At 33.6% G+C, this 20,096-nt stretch overlaps 4 protein-coding genes and 1 non-coding gene across 5 annotated transcripts; 3 read left to right on the top strand and 2 right to left on the bottom strand.

The window, feature by feature from the left end:
* Positions 1-103: 103 nt before the first annotated feature.
* Positions 104-9,367, top strand: LOC124833629 (phospholipase A I-like protein). Its single transcript, XM_047308149.2, has 18 exons — positions 104-997; positions 1,467-1,614; positions 2,017-2,095; positions 2,176-2,329; positions 2,422-2,631; positions 2,713-2,958; positions 3,046-3,208; positions 3,297-3,557; positions 3,661-3,782; positions 4,581-4,742; positions 4,873-5,062; positions 5,177-5,313; positions 5,833-5,971; positions 6,155-6,358; positions 6,448-6,916; positions 7,021-7,237; positions 7,323-7,412; positions 8,577-9,367. Exons 1-18 carry the CDS (start codon positions 425-427, stop codon positions 9,018-9,020), a joined length of 4,008 nt encoding a protein of 1,335 aa, XP_047164105.1. The 5' UTR covers positions 104-424; the 3' UTR covers positions 9,021-9,367.
* Positions 9,368-11,961: 2,594 nt separating this feature from the next.
* On the top strand, positions 11,962-12,630 carry LOC124833686 (uncharacterized). Its single transcript, XM_047308221.2, has one exon. It carries the CDS (start codon positions 12,140-12,142, stop codon positions 12,443-12,445), a length of 306 nt encoding a protein of 101 aa, XP_047164177.1. The 5' UTR covers positions 11,962-12,139; the 3' UTR covers positions 12,446-12,630.
* A 435-nt stretch (positions 12,631-13,065) lies between these two features.
* Positions 13,066-15,892, top strand: CLS (cardiolipin synthase). Its single transcript, XM_047308204.2, has 8 exons — positions 13,066-13,643; positions 13,726-13,792; positions 13,905-13,979; positions 14,053-14,104; positions 14,552-14,637; positions 14,729-14,803; positions 15,377-15,471; positions 15,548-15,892. Exons 1-8 carry the CDS (start codon positions 13,186-13,188, stop codon positions 15,633-15,635), a joined length of 996 nt encoding a protein of 331 aa, XP_047164160.1. The 5' UTR covers positions 13,066-13,185; the 3' UTR covers positions 15,636-15,892.
* A 574-nt stretch (positions 15,893-16,466) lies between these two features.
* Positions 16,467-16,538, bottom strand: TRNAW-CCA (transfer RNA tryptophan (anticodon CCA)). Its single transcript has one exon. It is a non-coding gene; the product is annotated as a tRNA-Trp (tRNA).
* A 2,217-nt stretch (positions 16,539-18,755) lies between these two features.
* On the bottom strand, positions 18,756-19,887 carry LOC124833656 (F-box/kelch-repeat protein At3g06240-like). The gene has a single exon (XM_047308184.2). It carries the CDS (start codon positions 19,866-19,868, stop codon positions 18,792-18,794), a length of 1,077 nt encoding a protein of 358 aa, XP_047164140.2. The 5' UTR covers positions 19,869-19,887; the 3' UTR covers positions 18,756-18,791.
* Between the last annotated feature and the right edge of the window lie 209 nt (positions 19,888-20,096).

Genomic DNA, 20,096 nt, shown 5'->3' with positions numbered 1-20,096 from the left:
CGAAATATCGTAATTGCAGTACTATAAAATAAATAAATAAATAATAAATACCTAACATCCTTGAAAATCAAACGTTAACTAATGCGTAGCATTTATTTGTCCAAAACAGTGTCTTTCTTTCTTTTCTCTTTTCTTTAAAGAAAAGAAATAAGGGAAGAAAGAAAGAACACTGAATTTGATGGCATAGGTGCGCATGTGGGTTGACGGGTAACACAGCTTGGGTTCGTCTTCTGAGTTAGTGTGCGCTAAAGCTGATTACATTATTCTGTTTTCCGGTATTTGTTGAAACATCAATCAGCATTCGGCATTCAACCGCACGATCCGATTCGGATCCGAATGCGGCAGCGTAACGTAGAGGTCATTCTCATCGACAATTCAATGGGAGTACGTAACTGAATCGTGAATTCTCGATCCAAAATCGACAATGTCTTGGGGTTTGGGTTGGAAGAGACCTTCGGAGATTTTCCACCTCACTCTCAGCTATGGCACCGATGATCCGCCGGAGAATATCGCTCGCACCTCATCCTCTTCCCGGTCCTCCTCTTCCTCCTCTTCTTCGTTGTCTTCGTCCGCTTCCACTTCCTCAATCATCTCTCAGGATCAGGACCTCGGGTTTCGCATTGAATTGGATTGGTCAGCGTCGGAGGACGAGGACCAGGTGGCGCTGAAGCTTCAATCGCAGCTGATGGTGGCGCTGCCGATGCCGCAGGACACGGTGGTGGTTGAACTCTCGCCTCGGGACGATGATGAGAGCGTGGTGGATTTGGTAATGAAGGTTGTTAAGCGACGAGAGCCTCTCAGAGCGGTCACAATGAGCAAAGTTGTTGCCTCCGGTCAGCAGAGCGACGGCACTGGCGTTTTGATACGCTTGTTGCGCTCTGATTTGCCGTCCTCCACGCCGCCGTCGACGCCAATCGTTGGAGATGCCGCCGTTTCCGGCTCCGGCAACCACTGGACCAGTCTCTCTGTTCTGAGCCTATGTGGTTGTGGCTTGTCGGTGAGTGTTGCTTACTCTTTGATGGAACTCGCACTCCTGTGGTTTATACCTGCTGCCAAGACAAGTGAATTTTGTGAATCTGTTGTTTGTTTGTGTGATATGTGTAGTTTCCGAAATTGGAAGTGTTAGTCAGTGATTCGTTTGATCTCTGCTATATTCTATGGTAACATATGAAGGATTTAGGCTATGTTTGGATAAAAGTTAGGAACATGCATTTGTAAATTCTAATTCGTGATCCCGACTTTCAAGGTATAAAATAAAGAAACAAGAATTTGTTTCTTTGGAAACAAAAGTACTTCTGAACTCAAGTAGCATCTAAAAATACACTTGTATTGTATTATTATGTCTTCTTGCCTTGCTTTTTCCCTCCTTGGTGATCAGGAAGTGCTCGTATAATTGTGGTGGAGTTGAAGTCAAATGTTATTGAGTTGGATCGGGGATGTTTTGAGCACGTTGTTACTATGTACAGGTATTTCCAGTGGAGCTTACACAATTGCCACACCTTGAGAAACTCTATCTTGATAACAACAGGCTAAGTGTTTTGCCGCCTGAGCTCGGTGTGCTAAGAAGCTTAAAAGTGCTCAGGGTTGACAGCAACATGGTTGTTTCGGTGCCTGGTAAGCTTTCATTGTTTGACCACTACCATAGATGATAGAGGTAAACTAGATGTGTTCAAGTGTGCCTATCAGTGGTGGAAATATTTGTATATCCTCTAATATAAGTATACTGAGTAAACATCTTCAGATAGATCTACGTGAAAGTAAATGAGTAATAATGTTAGATTACATGCAGCTTCCAACTTAACACAAAACATAGAAAGCATGATTGCATTGGGTACGGGAAGTCCTAGCCCCACTTACTGCACCAACATACTTGATTAACCTTATGGAGTTGGGGAACAAACCCAATGTTCAACCCTGCAGTATCTACACTTGGGATATTTCCTTAAGTAACTGATACTAAGATTAGTGTTTCTAATAAAATAAGTCCTTGTATCTGATTTTTATTTCTTTGAGCAGCGGAACTGAGACAGTGTATGCAGTTGGTGGAGTTGTCATTGGAACATAACAAGCTTGTTAGGCCACTTCTTGACTTCAGGTTTTTGGTTTAGAAGATTTTGTATAAACTAGTCTAGACTCCACGTAATCCTCTGGTCTTATTGTTACCACTCATGGCAGGGCTATGGCTGAACTTCGGGTTCTTAGGCTATTTGGAAATCCTCTTGAGTTTCTTCCTGAAATTTTGCCCCTCCATAAACTTCGCCACCTTTCTCTTGCAAATATTAGGATTGTGGCAGATGAAAATTTGAGATCGGTGAATGTGCAAATAGAGGTAGCACTTTACAAACTAACTAGACTACTTCTGACATTATCCTTTTAAAACCTAACACGTTCAATTAAATATGTTTTTTCTTGTCAGTACAGATGGAAAACAGTTCTTATTTTGGTGCTTCTAGGCATAGACTCAGTGCCTTCTTCTCTCTTATATTCCGCTTTTCTTCTTGTCATCATCCTTTACTAGCATCTGCACTGGGAAAGATAATGCAAGATGAAGGAAATAGAGCCTTTATAGGTAAAGATGAGAATGCAGTGCGACAGCTTATAAGCATGATAAGTAGTGACAACAGTCATGTGGTATGTTTTACTGGGTCTAGATATCACAATTTTTAAAACCTTTTCTACTGCTATTTGGTGACTGTCCTTAATATTTTACAGGTTGAACAAGCCTGCTCTGCTCTTTCATCCCTTGCCTCTGGTGATTCCGTAGCATTGCATCTGATGAAAGCAGACATCATGCAACCAATTAGGACAGTTCTGAAGTCTGGTGGTCTGGAAGAGGTAATATCTGTATTGCAAGTTGTGGTCAAGTTGGCTTTCACTTCTGATAGTGTGGCTGAGAAGATGTTGACCAAGGATATTTTAAAATCATTGAAAAACTTATGTGCCCATAAAGATCCAGAGGCAAGTTAGTTTCTTTTCATAGATAGTGATTTAATTGATTCCTTGTATTGCATAGTCCTTTAAGTTTTAGGTTTGTCCTTCTATTAGGTACAAAGGCTAGCATTGTTAGCTGTTGGGAATTTAGCCTTCTGTCTGGAAAATCGTCGAATACTTGTTACTTCTGAAAGCTTACGAGAACTTCTCTTGCGCCTGACTGTTGCAACTGAGCCACGTGTTTATAAAGCTGCTGCTCGTGCTTTGGCAATTCTTGGTTTGTCTTTGTATATAAAATTCATTTGTTTCTTAAGATGTTTTATCCTGATCACTGAAAGGGCTTCTTCATTTTTTTTCTTTTGTAGGAGAAAATGAAAACCTGAGGCGCGCAATTAAGGGGAGACAAGTGGCAAAGCAGGGACTACGCATACTCGCAATGGATGGAGGTGGAATGAAAGGTCTAGCAACTGTACAAATGCTAAAGGAAATTGAAAAGGGATCTGGAAAACGAATACATGAGTTGTTTGATTTAATATGTGGCACTTCAACGGGCGGAATGCTAGCTGTTGCGCTTGGGATTAAGTTAATGACTTTGGAAGAATGTGAAGATATATACAAAAATCTTGGTAAGGATGTTGCTTAGGAATGGTATATGTCATTTATTTATTCTCTATCAATCTGTATATTTCTACAATTCTAGATGAACTCATTCAAAACAATTGGTATCAGGGAAGCTTGTTTTTGCTGACTCTGTTCCCAAGGACAATGAAGCTGCTACTTGGCGAGAAAAATTGGATCAACTTTATAAAAGTTCATCACAGAGCTTTAGGGTTGTTGTTCATGGATCAAAAGTATGTACTTCTTTCCATTATGCTGCTGCATTAACACTTTTTTTTTATAAAACTCATGTCAGGTATTCACTATGTACTTTTGGGAAGTCAGCTATGCCAACACCTTAAAGGATATCTATCATTTGTTATTACATGAAAATTTATTAAACAAAAAGAAAAACGATGAAACAAAAAGCATGGGGGGATCAAACCAAATGTTAGCATTGACATTTACTTGTCATATGTATATGTTTGTGTATCTATATATAATAGGCATTTGACAACTTACACTCGCCAAATTTTAGGAGTAAGTAAATAAGTTATAGCGACTTCCGTCTTTTGTGCAACTTGTTACTCTTTCTAGAAAAACTTGTGCGTGCAAGTTATTAAATGCATGAGGTTTGCTAGCTTACGCCCACTTAGTTTTTAGATGAAGTTAGCGAACTACAAGTTAAATTTCTTAAAATATATCCAAAGAGTAGGTTGCTAATTTATTCATTCTAAAAATCAAGTGGGTAAGTTAGTAAATCCTCCTCCCCGCCCACACGTATATAGGGACTCGCTAATATACACCCAGCTATATTGAATAAAGGTCTGTTAACATGTTACACCCATGCATATTTTAAGGTAAACTGTACTTAGTTTGCTAACACATACAAGTGGGTGTTTGTTATCATACACTGCCAACACTTGCTAATACACATAATTTTGACAAAGATATAATTTTCTGTGAACTTTTAGTTATTTTGACAAAGATATGGTATATGTATGTGATTTTTCTATGCCCTAAAATGAGTGTTATGACTTGTTAACTTTCAGCACAGTGCAGAACAGTTTGAGAGGCTATTGAAGGAAATGTGTGCTGATGAGGATGGAGATCTAATGATAGATTCTGCAGTGAAAAATGTGCCCAAAGTTTTTGTTGTATCAACCTTGGTGAGCATGATGCCTGCACAGCCCTTCATATTCCGCAATTATCAGGTTCATATTTTTTATTGTTGTTTATAAATGCTGTTAAAACACATTTGTTCATTGTTCTTAAAGTGTTTTTATTATGATATATAATTCTCTGTTCCTCTCTGCCATTATGTTGTTACTATCTATAATGCAGTACCCTGCTGGAACACCTGAGGTTGCTCTTACAACATCGGATAGTTCAGGGATCAATGTATTGTCATCGACTGTGGGTGAACAGGTTGGCTATAGGCGCAGTGCTTTCATTGGAAGCTGTAAGCATCAAGTATGGAAGGCCATCAGAGCATCGTCTGCTGCTCCATATTATCTAGACGATTTCTCAGATGGTACTGATTTGTCTGCTTTTATTTGCATCAAATTTTCTGTATTTTAGTCTTAGTTATTTCTATTTCTGTACTATTTTGACATGTATTTGCTTTCATGCTCCAACGTACCTTAAGATCTCAATCGCTGGCAAGATGGTGCAATAGTGGCAAACAATCCTACAATTTTTGCCATAAGAGAAGCACAACTTCTGTGGCCTGACACAAAAATTGACTGTCTGGTTTCCGTAGGATGTGGTTCTGTTCGAACTAGGGTAGGTAATCTTCTCAGTTTTTAATTCTGCTCTACAATAATATGCTGTGTTTAGAAAAGAAGATCAAGGGTTTGGATAGTTATTCATTCTAACCCTTGTTTCACAGGTCTGTAAACATGAAATTAAAAAAAAAAATATTGAAATTATGGGATTTCAAGCATAGAAGGAGGTATAGTGATATAAGGGAATGAGATACTATATTGATATTAACTAAGATGTTTTACAATGTTTTGACGTGTTTATAAATTTAAAGTACTACCCTTATTTATACTGATCATAATCCTAACTAATTAGAAAAATAAATCATGGTAAGGAAATGTGGTAATTTATCTTAAAGTGAAGAAATAGGAAACTAATCCTAGACGAGAATCTAAGTTATGACCGTGATAATTTTGGATATTTGCATAATCCATATACTCTAATAAATGTGATAAGTAGTTTTTATTTTTGGAGACGTCTCGCTGACTACCAAAGTTTGTAAGTTAATTTTTTTATTGTTGTACATTAATACTTCTGTAGGCACGGAAAGGAGGTTGGCGGTATCTGGATACGGGGCAGGTATTGATTGAAAGTTCATGTTCTGTTGATCGGGTGGAGGAAGCTTTAAGTACATTGTTACCTATGCTTCCTGAGATACAATATTTTCGTTTCAATCCAGGTATAATGTTTATGCTTTTGAGTTCGGGAATGAAGCATCTTTCTTTGCCTTTAAATTTCGTTTGATTCAATTTTCAGTAATTTACTATTTGCTTTAAATGTTAGCACCATTTATTTTCTTTGTTAGATATTCTTGGAAAGAACTTCAATTCTCAATAAGTGTTCTTGGTGTCTTTCCTCGCAGTTGATGAACGTTGTGATATGGAACTTGATGAGACAGATCCAACTAACTGGCTAAAGTTGGAATCTGCAATTGAAGAGTATATACAAAAGAATCATCAAGCATTTGAAAATGTGTGTGAGAGATTGCTCCTTCCATTCCATCATGAGGAGAAGTGGTCAGAAAATCTGAGACATAAATTACCCAAGACAAACGAACCACTTGAGGGTATTGTAGATTATATGTTGTTTGCACTGTAAAATTTTACATTCATTGCTCCCCTTAGACATTATGGCTCTTCTATTTTATTTTATCAGGAGCCAATGGCCCAACCTTAGGGTGGAGGCGTAATGTACTACTGGTTGAAGCATCACATAATCCAGATTCTGGAAAAGTGATCCACCATGCCAGGGAACTTGAGTCATTTTGTGCTCGTAATGGCATACGTCTGTCCCTCATACAGGGTTTGGCTGGGATTGTGAAGACAGTGCCATCAACAACATTCCCAACTCCATTTGCATCGCCTTTGTTTACAGGAAGCTTCCCTTCAAGTCCCCTCATGTATAGTCCTGATCTTGGTCAGAGGATTGGACGAATTGATCTGGTCCCACCACTGAGTTTAGATGGTCAATTGGGAAAAACAGTTGCATCACCTCCGGTGTCACCTCGAGGTCTTAGACAGCTCTCTTTGCCCATTAAATCATTGCACGAGAAATTGCAGAATTCACCACAAGTGGGTGTTATACATTTGTCTCTTCAAAACGACTCTGATGGCTCAATTGTTAGGTATTTGCTAGTATGATTAATTACTTTCATGAATGTCTGTTCGCTGTTACTAGTTATTTTTCTCTGTGCCCATAGAAGCTTGATGCTGTTGTCCTTTTATTTAGTTGGCACAATGATGTGTTTGTGGTGGCTGAACCTGGAGAGCTTGCCGAGAAATTTCTACAAAATGTTAAGTTCAGTTTGTTGTCAACAATGAGGAGCCATCGCAGAAAGTGTGCAACTCTCCTGGCAAATATTTCTACTATTTCTGATTTAGTTGCCTTTAAATCCTATTTTCAAATTGGAGGCATTGTCCACCGATATCTAGGCCGTCAAACCCTAGTATATCTTCTTTCCCTGGTGTTTCTTTATTCATTTTTAGATCAGATTTATATATCTATTACAAACTTAAGGTTTTTCTATATAGGTTATGGAAGATGATCAAGAAATTGCTTCATATATGTTTCGTAGAACTGTCCCTTCTATGCACCTATCCCCTGAGGATGTACGATGGATGGTATGTGTGCTTTGCTTCCACTTTACTGTCCTTTGGATGTACATTTTATAGCTTCACTCAAACTGCTAAGAACTTTCACATTGGCTGTTACCCAACGTTCACTGTCATCATCTGACCAGGAGTTTTAAGATATGGAATGGTGATTGGGTGTTGGTCACTTGATTATACATGATTCACTTTTATACAGTGAAAGAAGTTGTAGTACAGATCCTAAGAATGATTCACTTGATATGGCTTAATTCGTTTCTGTTGCTAACTTTCTTTCGTGAGTGATTCTTCAATCTGGTTATCTATATAGATGCCTTATTTTGGAGAATATGAATATGTGGAGGGAGTAGAATTTTGGGAAACTCACTATTTGAATTAGACCTTTACTGTGGCACAACACTAGCTTTGGCTTATTTTTGAAGCATCTGAACTGTGTAGGCACTGAAAATTTAAAGATCATCTACAGCCATTAGTGTCTATTTTTATTAGTGGAAGAAGGGATAAGTATTTTAGTTTGTTTTATAATATCAAGATAAATAAGTAATGTCCTTTGGGTTGAATAAGAGTGAGAAGTTCACAATTATGGATTTAACTTCTCTAGAGTGAATATTTTTTTTTGGAGATAAAGTGCAGAGTTATAACATGTGATGAAAAAGTCAATGGTGTGATATTCTAATAAAATAATTCATATTGTAACATGCTATAAAGTTGTTAAAGTTATAATAATTATTAAATATAATAAAACTAGGTATATGATTAATTTCCCTTGTATGAAAAATATACATGAAATAATGTATTTATAATAATGAGAATGTGGGCTAAGCCCAAATACAAATGAATATGTAAAAATAATATAATTAACACAGGGAAATAAGTGCATATAAATATAATCATTTGATATAGGTTCTTAATATAAATCGGAGCCATGCTTTCCCTCATTGATTGTTTCAATGTATGATTTTTGGTTGGATGGACAGAGGGATAGAGGAGGCGAGGGGGTTACGGGGAAATATGTGTATTTTATGTTGTTGTATGACATGTTCTCTGCTACAACAATAATTTTCCTGTTGTCGTAGGGATATGGAGGAGAGAAATTTGTAGTCAAATCCTGTCATATTTGTGGAATTTTTAACTCATTTCTACTTTCTCCTTTTGCTGGTATCCTGAATTACCTAGGTTGGAGCTTGGAGAGACAGGATCATAATATGCACAGGGACACATGGACCTACTGCTGCTCTTATAAAGGCCTTTCTAGACTCCGGTGCCAAAGCTATTGTTTGTCCTTCAAATGAACCTCCAGAGTCTCAGACGAGCAATGTTGATGGTTACCAAGAGTTGAATGCGGTGGAAAATGGAAAATTTGAAATTGGAGAGGATGAAGCAGATGATGAGGCCGTACCCAACAGTCCAGTAAGTGACTGGGAAGATAGTGACCCTGAGAGATATGGGGACCACACTTTGTCTTTTTGGGACGATGATGAAGAGGAACTGTCACATTTTGTTTGCCATTTGTATGATTCATTGTTCAGGGAAGGTGCTAGCATCGATGTTGCTTTGCAACATGCTCTTGCCTCGTATAGAAGAATGAGGTATGTGTGCCATCTCCCCGGCGAACAATAATTTTGATCACTTAATCTCACACAATAAAAGACAAAAATAAAACATGAGCGAGGGGGTGAAAGATAAGAAGCGGAGTCTGTATGAGATCATGTTCTATTAAATTGTAGTCGATAATCAGTTTTGAGGCTCATAAAAGGTATGCTTTTATTGCTGTTTACGTATCCCTTGCTATTTTATTCAGTTTCTTGTTCATCAGTTCCTATGTAACTATGTAACTGTAATGACATTGGAGGAGGATTAGGGCTTCGTATTATATGTATGTATTATAGTCACACATTCTCATACTTTTTTTTAGCCAATCATATATTCCTACGCTCAAAAGAAATACAGACCAATTTCGGCTTTTACTGCCTGCACCTCCATCATTACTAACTGCTTCCATATCAATACTTAAAAAGACTAAAGTACCCTCCCTCAATGTACTTAGCACTGCTAGTTGGATGTCAAATTTGATTATAAATAAAGATATTATTTTAACATAATATCAAAAAATAATTATAAATAATGTCAAATCTCCATCAAAATATATATTAGAAGTAACAAATTATTTTAAACTAATTTGACCTGTTGACTATATTATTGTTATTTTGGCTTATTCATTATCATGAGTTCATAAAAAAGGACGAATTCTTCTTCACTTTTCCTTTATTAATATTTGGTGGATCCATTCATATATCAACACTTTTTATTACGAAAATTGGGATGCACTTTGTATTTATTTCTATGAAATGATTATTCTTCTTAATAACATACAAATTGAACAATATTCCAAGTTCCCTCCAACTTAGTCTTTCTCAATATCAACTGATAGAGATATCTCAAAAACCCTCCTTCTTGTTAAATATAATGCAAGAATAACAACAGTAAACGCAGGTTCCTTTAAACAATAACCCAATCAATGAATAACATGGTTCAACACTAAGCTGAATAGACTATACTTAGAGCTTTTGCACTGAAAATACAAATTGATAGACTTAATTGCATTACAGCATATGTATATGACTTTAGGAGTCTATATCCCAAAAACAAAAATTATCTCCCTTAAACTTCAAACACAACAATCCCATCTCATTAAATAACATTTTTCCTTCCAAAACGCAACAAATAGATTTATCCTACTTTTAAGACTTAAAAAGGAAAATTGTGTAATTTTATTATAATTATTTTCAAAACCATATTATTGATATTTTAATTGATTGGTGGAAGATTACACTCACATTTCCTACTCATTAAATTTAATTAATGGATATTCTGTTATTTTCATATTGAATAACTATGTTAATCGTATTAATGTCGAAAAATTAGTATTAGCTCACTGATATAGAAAAAAATAATAATAGCGATATTCATTCTATAAGGTCATTTAATATGGTTTTTCTTCATTGAACTGAAAACATGTTAAAACACTCCCTGGAAGCGATACCAACAAATAAACTCTAGGAAAAGTGCAAAGAAATCATGTTTTTAATTGATTTATGTCATTTATTTCTAAAATCTTATTTTATTATATGTTATGTAAAAAATTAATCATAGAAAACAAAAGAAAAATATTATTGAATTATTGACCTACAATAAAAATTATTAAATTCGAAACTACTATAAAAAAATCTATGAATAAAAAATAATTAGATTAAAATTAAATCTCTTGGCTGTCTATTTATAAAATTATTACAATTTTAAATAAAAAATAATTAAAGGTATATATGTATCTATACTATCGATGTCCCAAATACATGTTTATAGAAATTTGAAGATCCAATTAAAATAGTAAATAATTAAGAGATCTACTAATTAATTTATGTTATTCGATTAGGTTAACTACAACATTTCACAGAGGATGGAAAACATCTCAATATTCATTCCTTCCTTTTGGAAAGCCTGACATACAAAGGAATGATAAAACCTTATTTTACGTTTGTTAGTCTATTTTTTATAATTTCGATATTTTTACGAATTTTTCTACTTTGCTATTTTATTAGTCTTTATACAATGAGACAAAACAATAAAGATATAATTTTACGTCATTTTCTATTCTACTAAAAACTTAAGAAATCATCTTACCAATATCACAGTAAAAAATTGTGAGTAACTAGATTTTTTTTCTTCCTTCCAAAATTTAAGCTGAAAACAATATGGAAATATACAAATGGGGGTTTCTTAATAATGGATCATGATTGAAGAATATAATACTTAATAATGACACAGATAGTGCTTACAATATTCATTATAATGTCTGCAATTTTTCATTTACTGTATTGGCTTCTTTTTTTCCACACATGCCATTAAATTTCCATGCTGATACTGCAAGTATCCTGTTGCATTTCCAGCTGATCATGTTTTTCATGATACCAAACACTGTAAGATAATCACATCAATGCCAACAAAACATGTTTTTTGATTAAATAAAGAACTCCCATAACTGGTTGTTAGATTTATTAATTCTGTTTGGTAAAAACTGTATTAGTTTTAAATATAATCACGTCTTGTTAGTATGTCATTCAAGGATAAAAGTGATTAGATCAGATTATAATTTAACTTAAAAAAGAAAAAGATTTTTAAAACAGAAGAATTAAGAGGAAGACAGCAAATTGCCAGACCCCATGTCCAAAAAGCACACAACCTAGACAACGAAAGAGCAACCTTCTTTCCTCTGGCCAAGGCACAAAAGGTGGAGAGTCAAGAGCAACTTTTGCTACAAATTGAAAAGTGAAATTTCAATTTTGTCAATACAGCAATTGTGGAAGAACTCAAGGGGACAAATTGCAGAAACCAAATTCGTACATATCATGATCAGTAATTGTATATATAAGTATAGTGTGCATAAGAAGCAAGCTATTATATAGTTGGAGAAGTCAAAAGGATAAAGTGAGATTTCATTGCAGAGGTTGAGGTAATTTGATATTTTTGTTCACTTTATAAAGTTTCAATAATCATGGGACTTGATGCTTTTGATAAAGCATGTTGTCGTCACAAATTTAAAATTAAATTTAGGATGATGGCCACAACTATCTACATCTGGAAGTCTCATTGATGAATGCATCCATTTCAAAAGCAGTAAATTCAATGCACTATATATGAAAGCATTGTCACTGCCATAAAAAACCATATTTCTAGAAAGAATGGGTGCTCCTACTCCAGTTGCTGTAGGAACAAGAGGCACAATTGGATCCCTTGTGAGGAAGGAAATTGAGTACTTCTCCAAATTTGAGATAGGAAACTCACAGAGACCTCAACCTCATTATGTTTGCAGAGCTAGTTTTTGGGTGTTTCTGATGACAGGAAAGAGAAGGAAGAGAAGAGATAACAGTGTGTTTCTCCCAAAAATGTGTTCTGTTACACAAGTGGTGAAGAGCAGTGAGTGGAACAGAGTTCCTGGTTATGGCTACAGGATCCTCAAGGATGACATCGATAACATTCATCTCTGACTGAATTTCAATCTACTTTCTTCAATTACTCTCCTCTTGTATCTTGAATTTCAAAAGTTAATGTTATTTTCACTTTCTGTTGCCAAATATTAGGCAAAGTTATGAAGTTCTTGAGTGTGAAAAAATATAGAAATGCAAATGGAGATTGGAAGTGTGAGTAGCAGCAGCTGCAAATCAGTTCTTGATCTCTGTATAAATCAAATTCAATTTAACATTATTGTCTGCTTCTTCATACCACCTGCAATTCACACCAGGCATAAGCTAAATTTCTCAAACAACCAAACAAAACTTATTATATTATTAAATACCATAAAAGGAACAAAAATGAGATCAATAAATAGAATTGTGTCTAAATTTATCTCCTTTGAGTGATAATAATATTAATTCAAATCTCTATACAAATATATATACAATTGTAAGAGAAGATAAGAAAGGAGAGAGATTATGAGCTATAACAGTTACTATCACCAAAATTTTTGAAAAATTTATCAATGTTTTTTTTCAAATTTATATAAATGAGAAGATTGAAATGGAGTTATAAACGGAGGAGTGAGAATGTATTCTTAATATATTTATTTAATGGAGAAAATCGTTTGGGGTTTGGTTAAAGTGATAGAAGAAGACGAAGGGGGTAAATAGTAAAAAAGATTAGCAATGGTTATCCTTTGATAATTGTGAAAGTCATCTGAAACTAAAACCCAAAATCTCTTTGCGCAGCTTCACCGGAAGATGTTACAATAATGGTTCTGTTCCGCAAGTTCCTCAAAGCAATACTCGCCGACAACACCCAAACCCAAACCCAAACCCAAACCAAAGCCCGAACCTTCCTCACCTCAATATACGCATTCCCCTGGTACGCGCCTCACCACAACAACCGCCACTCCCGCTCAACAAACAATTACAGATTCCTCTCTCCCGGCCCAGGCCCAGGCCCAGGCTCAGGCCCTCTCTTCCTCACTCGTCCCCCATGGAAACTCTCTCAATCCGCCACCCCTCTCTATTTGCACGAAAACGCCGTCGTTTTCCCCAAGGTCCACCCATTCAATTTGCTTCGCTACGCTCCTCCTCTCCCTCTCCCTCTCCGTTTCCCTGATCCGGTTCCCTCCGTTTCCACCAATCCTTCCCTTTTCCACAGCTTCGTCAATCTCCCCAATTTCATATCCTTCTCCCGATTACTTTCCGGTCCTCTTCTCGCATGGTACCTTCGGGTTTTTTTTTTTTTCTTTTTCTTTATCAAAACATTATTCGGTGCTTTAGTTTGGCCTTTTGTTTTTACACAGGATGATCTCCAACGAGTTCTATACTCCAGCATTTGTAGGGTTGGCACTCTCTGGGGCCACTGATTGGGTGAGTATCAACAACCAATGTTTTTTGCTTTTTATTTTCTATGCTGCAGCTTAACGTTATCGTTCACATGCTAAATGTTATGTTGTTGTGTGATTCTAATAATCGATCGTAGCTGGATGGATACGTGGCTCGGAAGATGAAGATAGATTCCGTAGTGGGTTCCTACCTTGATCCCCTTGCTGACAAGGTAATCTCCACTCTCTTTTCCCCCTTCCACTTGTGTTTTTGTTTCATCTGGTTTTCTTCTTTCTTGAATCCAGGTTCTTATTGGTTGCGTTGCACTTGCCATGGTGCATAAAGATCTACTGCATCGTAAGTCCTTCTGCTTGCTACTCCTCTGGGTTGGTTCCTAAACAGTAGTTGGCTTAAGCATTCATGATTCTATCAAGATTAAAATAGAACTGAGAATACCATAGCATTAGGACATGTCCATGCTCTTAAAAATGGGTCTGCTGCTGTGAATTTGAAAGCAATGTCAACGATTTTAAGTGTCCGCAACAGCAATTGTGGCTTCACTTACCCTATTTGTCCACAATTTCCTGTAATATCAACAAATGCTACCATTCCAATTTAAAGCCTTGGCCTCTGAATGCCAGTTTTTGTAAATCTTTTAACTTAAGATGTTTCAATGTGAGGCTGACAAGAAGATGCAATTTTTATTTAATTATATGTTGCATTATCTCCGATTTATGTTTCGAGAACCCAGATACTACCATCTATGTTATGTAAAACTATCCATTCTGGTTTCTCATTTTGAAGCTGGACTTGTTAGTCTTGTGGTGTTTCGGGACGTCTTCCTTGTGGGGGGTGCAGTATTTCTAAGAGCAAATAGCTTGGGTTGGAAGGTATGAACAATGTGGCTCTCAACTTTTCCTTTTTGCTATAGAAATTGTATGGTCATCAAGATAAAATTTTGATGTTGTGTGTTTCTCTCAGTGGAAAAGCTGGTTTGATTTTTTTAACCTTGATGGAACCGCCCGCCAAAAGGTTGAACCACTCCTTCTAAGCAAGGTAAGCCAGATGGATGTTTTGAGCTTATCATACATATGGTGTTAAGTGCAGACTGGTTTATATAGACTAGTTGTATCACCTGCCTGTTGTGTTACTCTCCTTGATAATATTTAGGGTTATGATTGAGATGTGCAGAGACAGAACATTTTACTATATTTGATTTATTTCTTAACACGATCAACGAGTCCAAGCCCTTCCTTCAATTGAACCAAATGTTGGAGTTTGACTTATTAACATGATGATGATTAGTGTAAGCATATCTATACATGCAATTAGAGGAATTTGAATATTGTTTATCAACGGATACAGGACAAAACCCAAAGCTTGTAATGGTCTCAAATTACGTTCCCAATGACGCCCTTTAACCCTCAAGCTTTTCTAAGTATAAGTCGCTTTAATTTCTGACTTTACAAAACCTTCACTTTAATCCCTAACTTTGCAAAACTTCTCTCACTAAAATGCTTTTAAAAAGGAAAACAAAATGTTATCTAGTAGTAAAATTATGATGGAGAGCCTGTGAAAAGTTCTCTTTTATCTTTCATACTTCTTGAGGAGGAATACAAATTTGAACAGGTGAATACAGTGTTCCAATTAGCTCTAGTTGCTGCTGCTCTTCTTCAACCAGAGTTTGGAACACAGGAAACTCAACCATATATTACTTATTTGAGGTAATCTTGTGAGAATTTTATGTTTCCCTTCCAGCAAATCATACCAGATATGAACTCGAACCATTTTGTGGTGCAGCTATTTAGTGGCTTCAACAACAGTGGCAACTACTGCAGCATATGGAGCACAATTTAGGAGAATTGCAGTAGTATCAAACTCGGTCTAGTTGAGTTTTCATTGAATGCAGAAGGGGATGGAGGGATCAGCATGAACTAGGACTCATTGCACAGTTATTTATAACCATAATGAACAGGCTGTTTTCAAATATTGCCTTCTGATACGAGTTAGCATTAGTGTTTCAAGTTGTTACTGACAAATTTTGGATTTTTTTTTCTTCTGAAATTCTGTGTTTGAGGAAAGTTTAAAACATCGTGATTTTAATTTATTTGATCAAGTCACAGGAAAGCCAAATTATAACCTGAATATACATTGCAACAATGCTATATGACCTGAACATAAATTGTAACAATTTGAAAAGCTTTGACAAAGTCTTAGTTGCCGAATTTGAAAAACAGAGGTAATCGTTTTCGTAATAAGAACTGTATTAAGATAATTAAAATATTTTTCTAATAAAACTGTTAAAAAAACAATATAATAAACGGGATTAATGCACTTAAATATAATTGTATAAGTGGTTTAGACTGGATGAATTTAATCTAATTTTAAATTCGACCCAATTAAGTATAATCGGACTGAGTTTATTTTTTTACTCACGATCAAATTTAACTAAATTCAACTATAATTTTGTTGGGTCAGATAATTTATAACTCAAGAATAAACATCTTCCAGTAACCATTTTTAGTATTTATAAGAAAATGAGAACATTTATGAGAAAGTAATAAATAATATTCAAATGTAATAAAATTATTTTTTTCTTATTATATAAAGCAGATTGAATTTACTGTGTTTAAAATTCGTACATTAATTAAGTAATATTTCTAATAAAAAAACTTGAATTAGTAAAACAAAATTATTTGTAAGGACCCAGTTCAGGATTTGAACCCGACGTGAATCGAACACGCAACCTTCTGATCTGGAGTCAGACGCGCTACCATTGCGCCACGGATCCTTCATATTAAATTTTACAAATAGTATGTATAAGTATTTATTTATAAGAATCCTAAATCTCTACTACTACGCTTTCTTTTCCCCAATTATTTATGAATGATTACGTTACTAATCACTGAAAGTATAGATGATCCCATGTAATAGTACGAATTTGAAACTTTTATTTGGAAACAGAGAATTCTCTTTTTTAAGTTACTCTTTCCATTAATGTATTCTATGACCTTTCTATTACAAGTTATATAACACTTCTTCTTTTTTTTCCTTTTTTTATTGTCTTTAAACAAAATAACACTCAAAAGTGGAAATTATGCAGATTAAATCAAGTCTATTACAAGTTTTTTTTTTTTTAAATTAAAGCAGGAGTTTCGGCTATAAATATCTCCTCCTCCTGCTCTGGCCCATGGCACATGCTTCCAGAGTCAATGATTTATGTTTCTTCCTTTGTAGATAAGGTTGGACAAAAATAACTGATTTTATATTATATTTAAAAAAACTGATCTACTCTTACTAAAAGTTCAATATACTATTTTATGATTTAGTTTTTAAAAACTGAACTTATAACAGTTTCCGTTCAGTTAACTGTGGGAACTGTATCTACTCTTTTCTCTTCTCTAGTTCCCGTTCAATTGCTCCGTCTTGTTAAGAAAACGTTATTTAATACCAAAATATTAATAAAAGAAACATTTCAAATAAAAAATTAATAACGAATTTTTTAAGACAAAATTTTTTTATCACAAATTTTTATATTTTTTCATCAATAAACATATATCACTTTTTAAATAATATTATTTTAAGTAATGAAAGTAAAATATATTTTTTTAAATTTAATTTTATTAAATGATTAAGTAATATAAATCACAAAAAAAAGACTATATAAAAAAAATAATACTTTAAATATATTATATTCTTTAACATATTATTAAATATGTAAAAATATGTTAAAAAAACTTTTAATGATATTAAAATGTGTGTAAGTCCACACACTAAAATAACTATTTATTTTAAAAATCAACTTACTTTAAAATAAATATCAATATTATTTTTAAATGATAGTATTTTACATACTAAAACTAAAACATATTTTTTAACGTTAAATTTTATTAAATGAATATATAATGTAGCAAAAATTATTAATATTATAGAAATATCAAATGAAAAAAAATTAACAAATTTTTATTAAGAGTAATTTTTCTAATATCATCTTTTATTATATTATAATAATTAATGAATATTAGTTTAATTTTTACATAATAAAATATAAATAATAAATAATCGATTAATAAAACAATTTTACGAGAGAACAAAATAAATATAAATAAAAAATTATTTTAAAATAAAATAAGTAGATAAAAAGATAAAATAAATTATATACACATATAAAACAAAAAATATAAATAAAAAATTAAAAAAATAAATATAAAAGTAAAATAATATTCATGAAAAAATAAATATAAATAAAAAAATAAAATAAAATAAATAAATAAATAAATAAATAATAAAATAATTTCCATACACATATAATAATAAAAGAAATATAAATAAAATATAAAATAATAATATCAAATAATTAAAAAGTTAATTTGTAAGACACTTATGAATAAAATAAAATAAATATTAAAATAAATTTCAATTAAAAAAAACATGTATTATTATATCAGTTCAGTTTGATAAAACAAAAAACAATTTTAGTTTTCAGTTCAGTACAGATTTTAGTAATACAGTTGAGTTCTATTTGCCCACCCCTTGTTTTAGCTTTGTTTTTCTTTTTTTATTAACAAAATAACACTCAAATGTCAAACCCATGCAGATTAAATCAAATCTTTGTGCTTACGTCATGTAAAAGTGAGTGAATTCGTCTCCTACAAATTGGTTTCAATTAAAAATAGTTAATTTAATATAATTTATTACTTTCTGAATAAATAATTTTGTCAATACTTATATCCAAATGTTATGTTTTAATTGATTTCAAATTATAATTGTTATATATATATATATATATATATATATATATATATATATAATATTTTTTATTTTATATTGATTTAATTGTATAAATGTTCTTTAATCATAGATAATAAATTAATCCTTTAAAAATAAATTTTCATTTATATTAAATGGAAAAATATAATCTCCAAATTAACCATAAATATATTATTAGCTTAAATTAATCGTAACCTAATTACATAAAAAGTATAAATTACATAAAATATCTATAAAAAGATATACAATGAAGTAAATATAAATTAATCGTAACTTAATTATCTTGTATTGCTTGCTCATTGTGACAAGGAAGTGAGAAAAAAGATTCTTTATAGATCTCGACATGAAAGGATGAAAGATAAAGACGAGCCAATGATAGATTCTCCTTCACCTTCCCCTTCTTATTATATTTGATCAATTGTTTATAATCTTCTCCAACAATATCACCGTCTTTTGTTACGCAAAGTAGGTTGAAGAATCTGCGTGGAAAAACGAGATACACCACACTGGTCTTGGCCCAAGATGATTCTACTTTATATTCTTTCATACTCCATATTTCTATTGAATGGTTGCTCTCTTTAAAAACACATAGACTAAGCAATCCTGCATATTCACTCAAAGCTATTTGATCAATGTTATTCCCGACACCAACTGGCACAACTGTCTCAAAAAACATCCTTTTTGTTACATCAAAGCCAATGATAAAGACAACATGCATCTCTTCCTTCAAACAGCAACCCAACCAATGAATGACATTATTCAAAACTCTGCCTGGCCTATAATTCTCCCAGCCACAGGATGTGAAGGACAGATTGACAGGTTCAATTTTCATCCACTTGTTAGCTCTGATCGAGAAAACTTGCGCCCTTTTTCTATCATCAGTGTTAAGGTTTTTGAAAAGTTGAACCACCAAGTAGTCATCAGTTAATGGGTCATACCCCAAACCTTGAAACAACAAATGATAAGAGACATCTTCGAGGGAATCCATGGGTGACCGACAAACTTGTTTGAGAAAACCTGTGCATGGGTTCCACAGATATATATACTTGCAACTTTTCAAAACTAAAAATCCTCGACAAGAACCTCCAAATCTAAAATCTACATGATAAAAAATTTCATGTGGTACTTTGAATTTAACACGACTAGAATCATGGTTTAGGGAGGCATTGAAGTCTATGAAGGGGAGTTCACGATTTTTTCCCCAAATAGAAAGGAACATAAGTTTCTCTGTTGAAGAGAGATCAAAATGCAATTTTATAAAGTGAGAATCAGATATCAAAGATAACCACGACTTACACACACTTTTGCATCGAACAAGAGACTTCACATTCAACTTCAACAAGATTTTCATAATCACGTCCTCTGGCAGAAGTTCCATCCCTTTTCCGTCAGATTGTTTCTTCATTTGCGTTCTTGTAGGCTTCTTTGCTACTTTTTCTCTTATGAAACTATTCTTGTTTGAAAATATCAACTACAAAGAGTACCGTATATATACTCAAAAAGCATTATATTTAATATCTTTCTTGTTATCATTTGGTTATATATTTAATATTATAAAGTACCTGTTTCTCTATAAAAT

This window comes from Vigna umbellata, chromosome 1 (genome assembly GCF_029865625.1).
Source record: "Vigna umbellata cultivar VRB3 chromosome 1, Vumbellata_1.0, whole genome shotgun sequence".
Lineage (NCBI taxonomy): Eukaryota > Viridiplantae > Streptophyta > Magnoliopsida > Fabales > Fabaceae > Vigna > Vigna umbellata.
The sequence above is the reverse complement of the archived record's forward strand: the minus strand, read 5'-3'. Positions and strand labels throughout refer to the sequence as shown.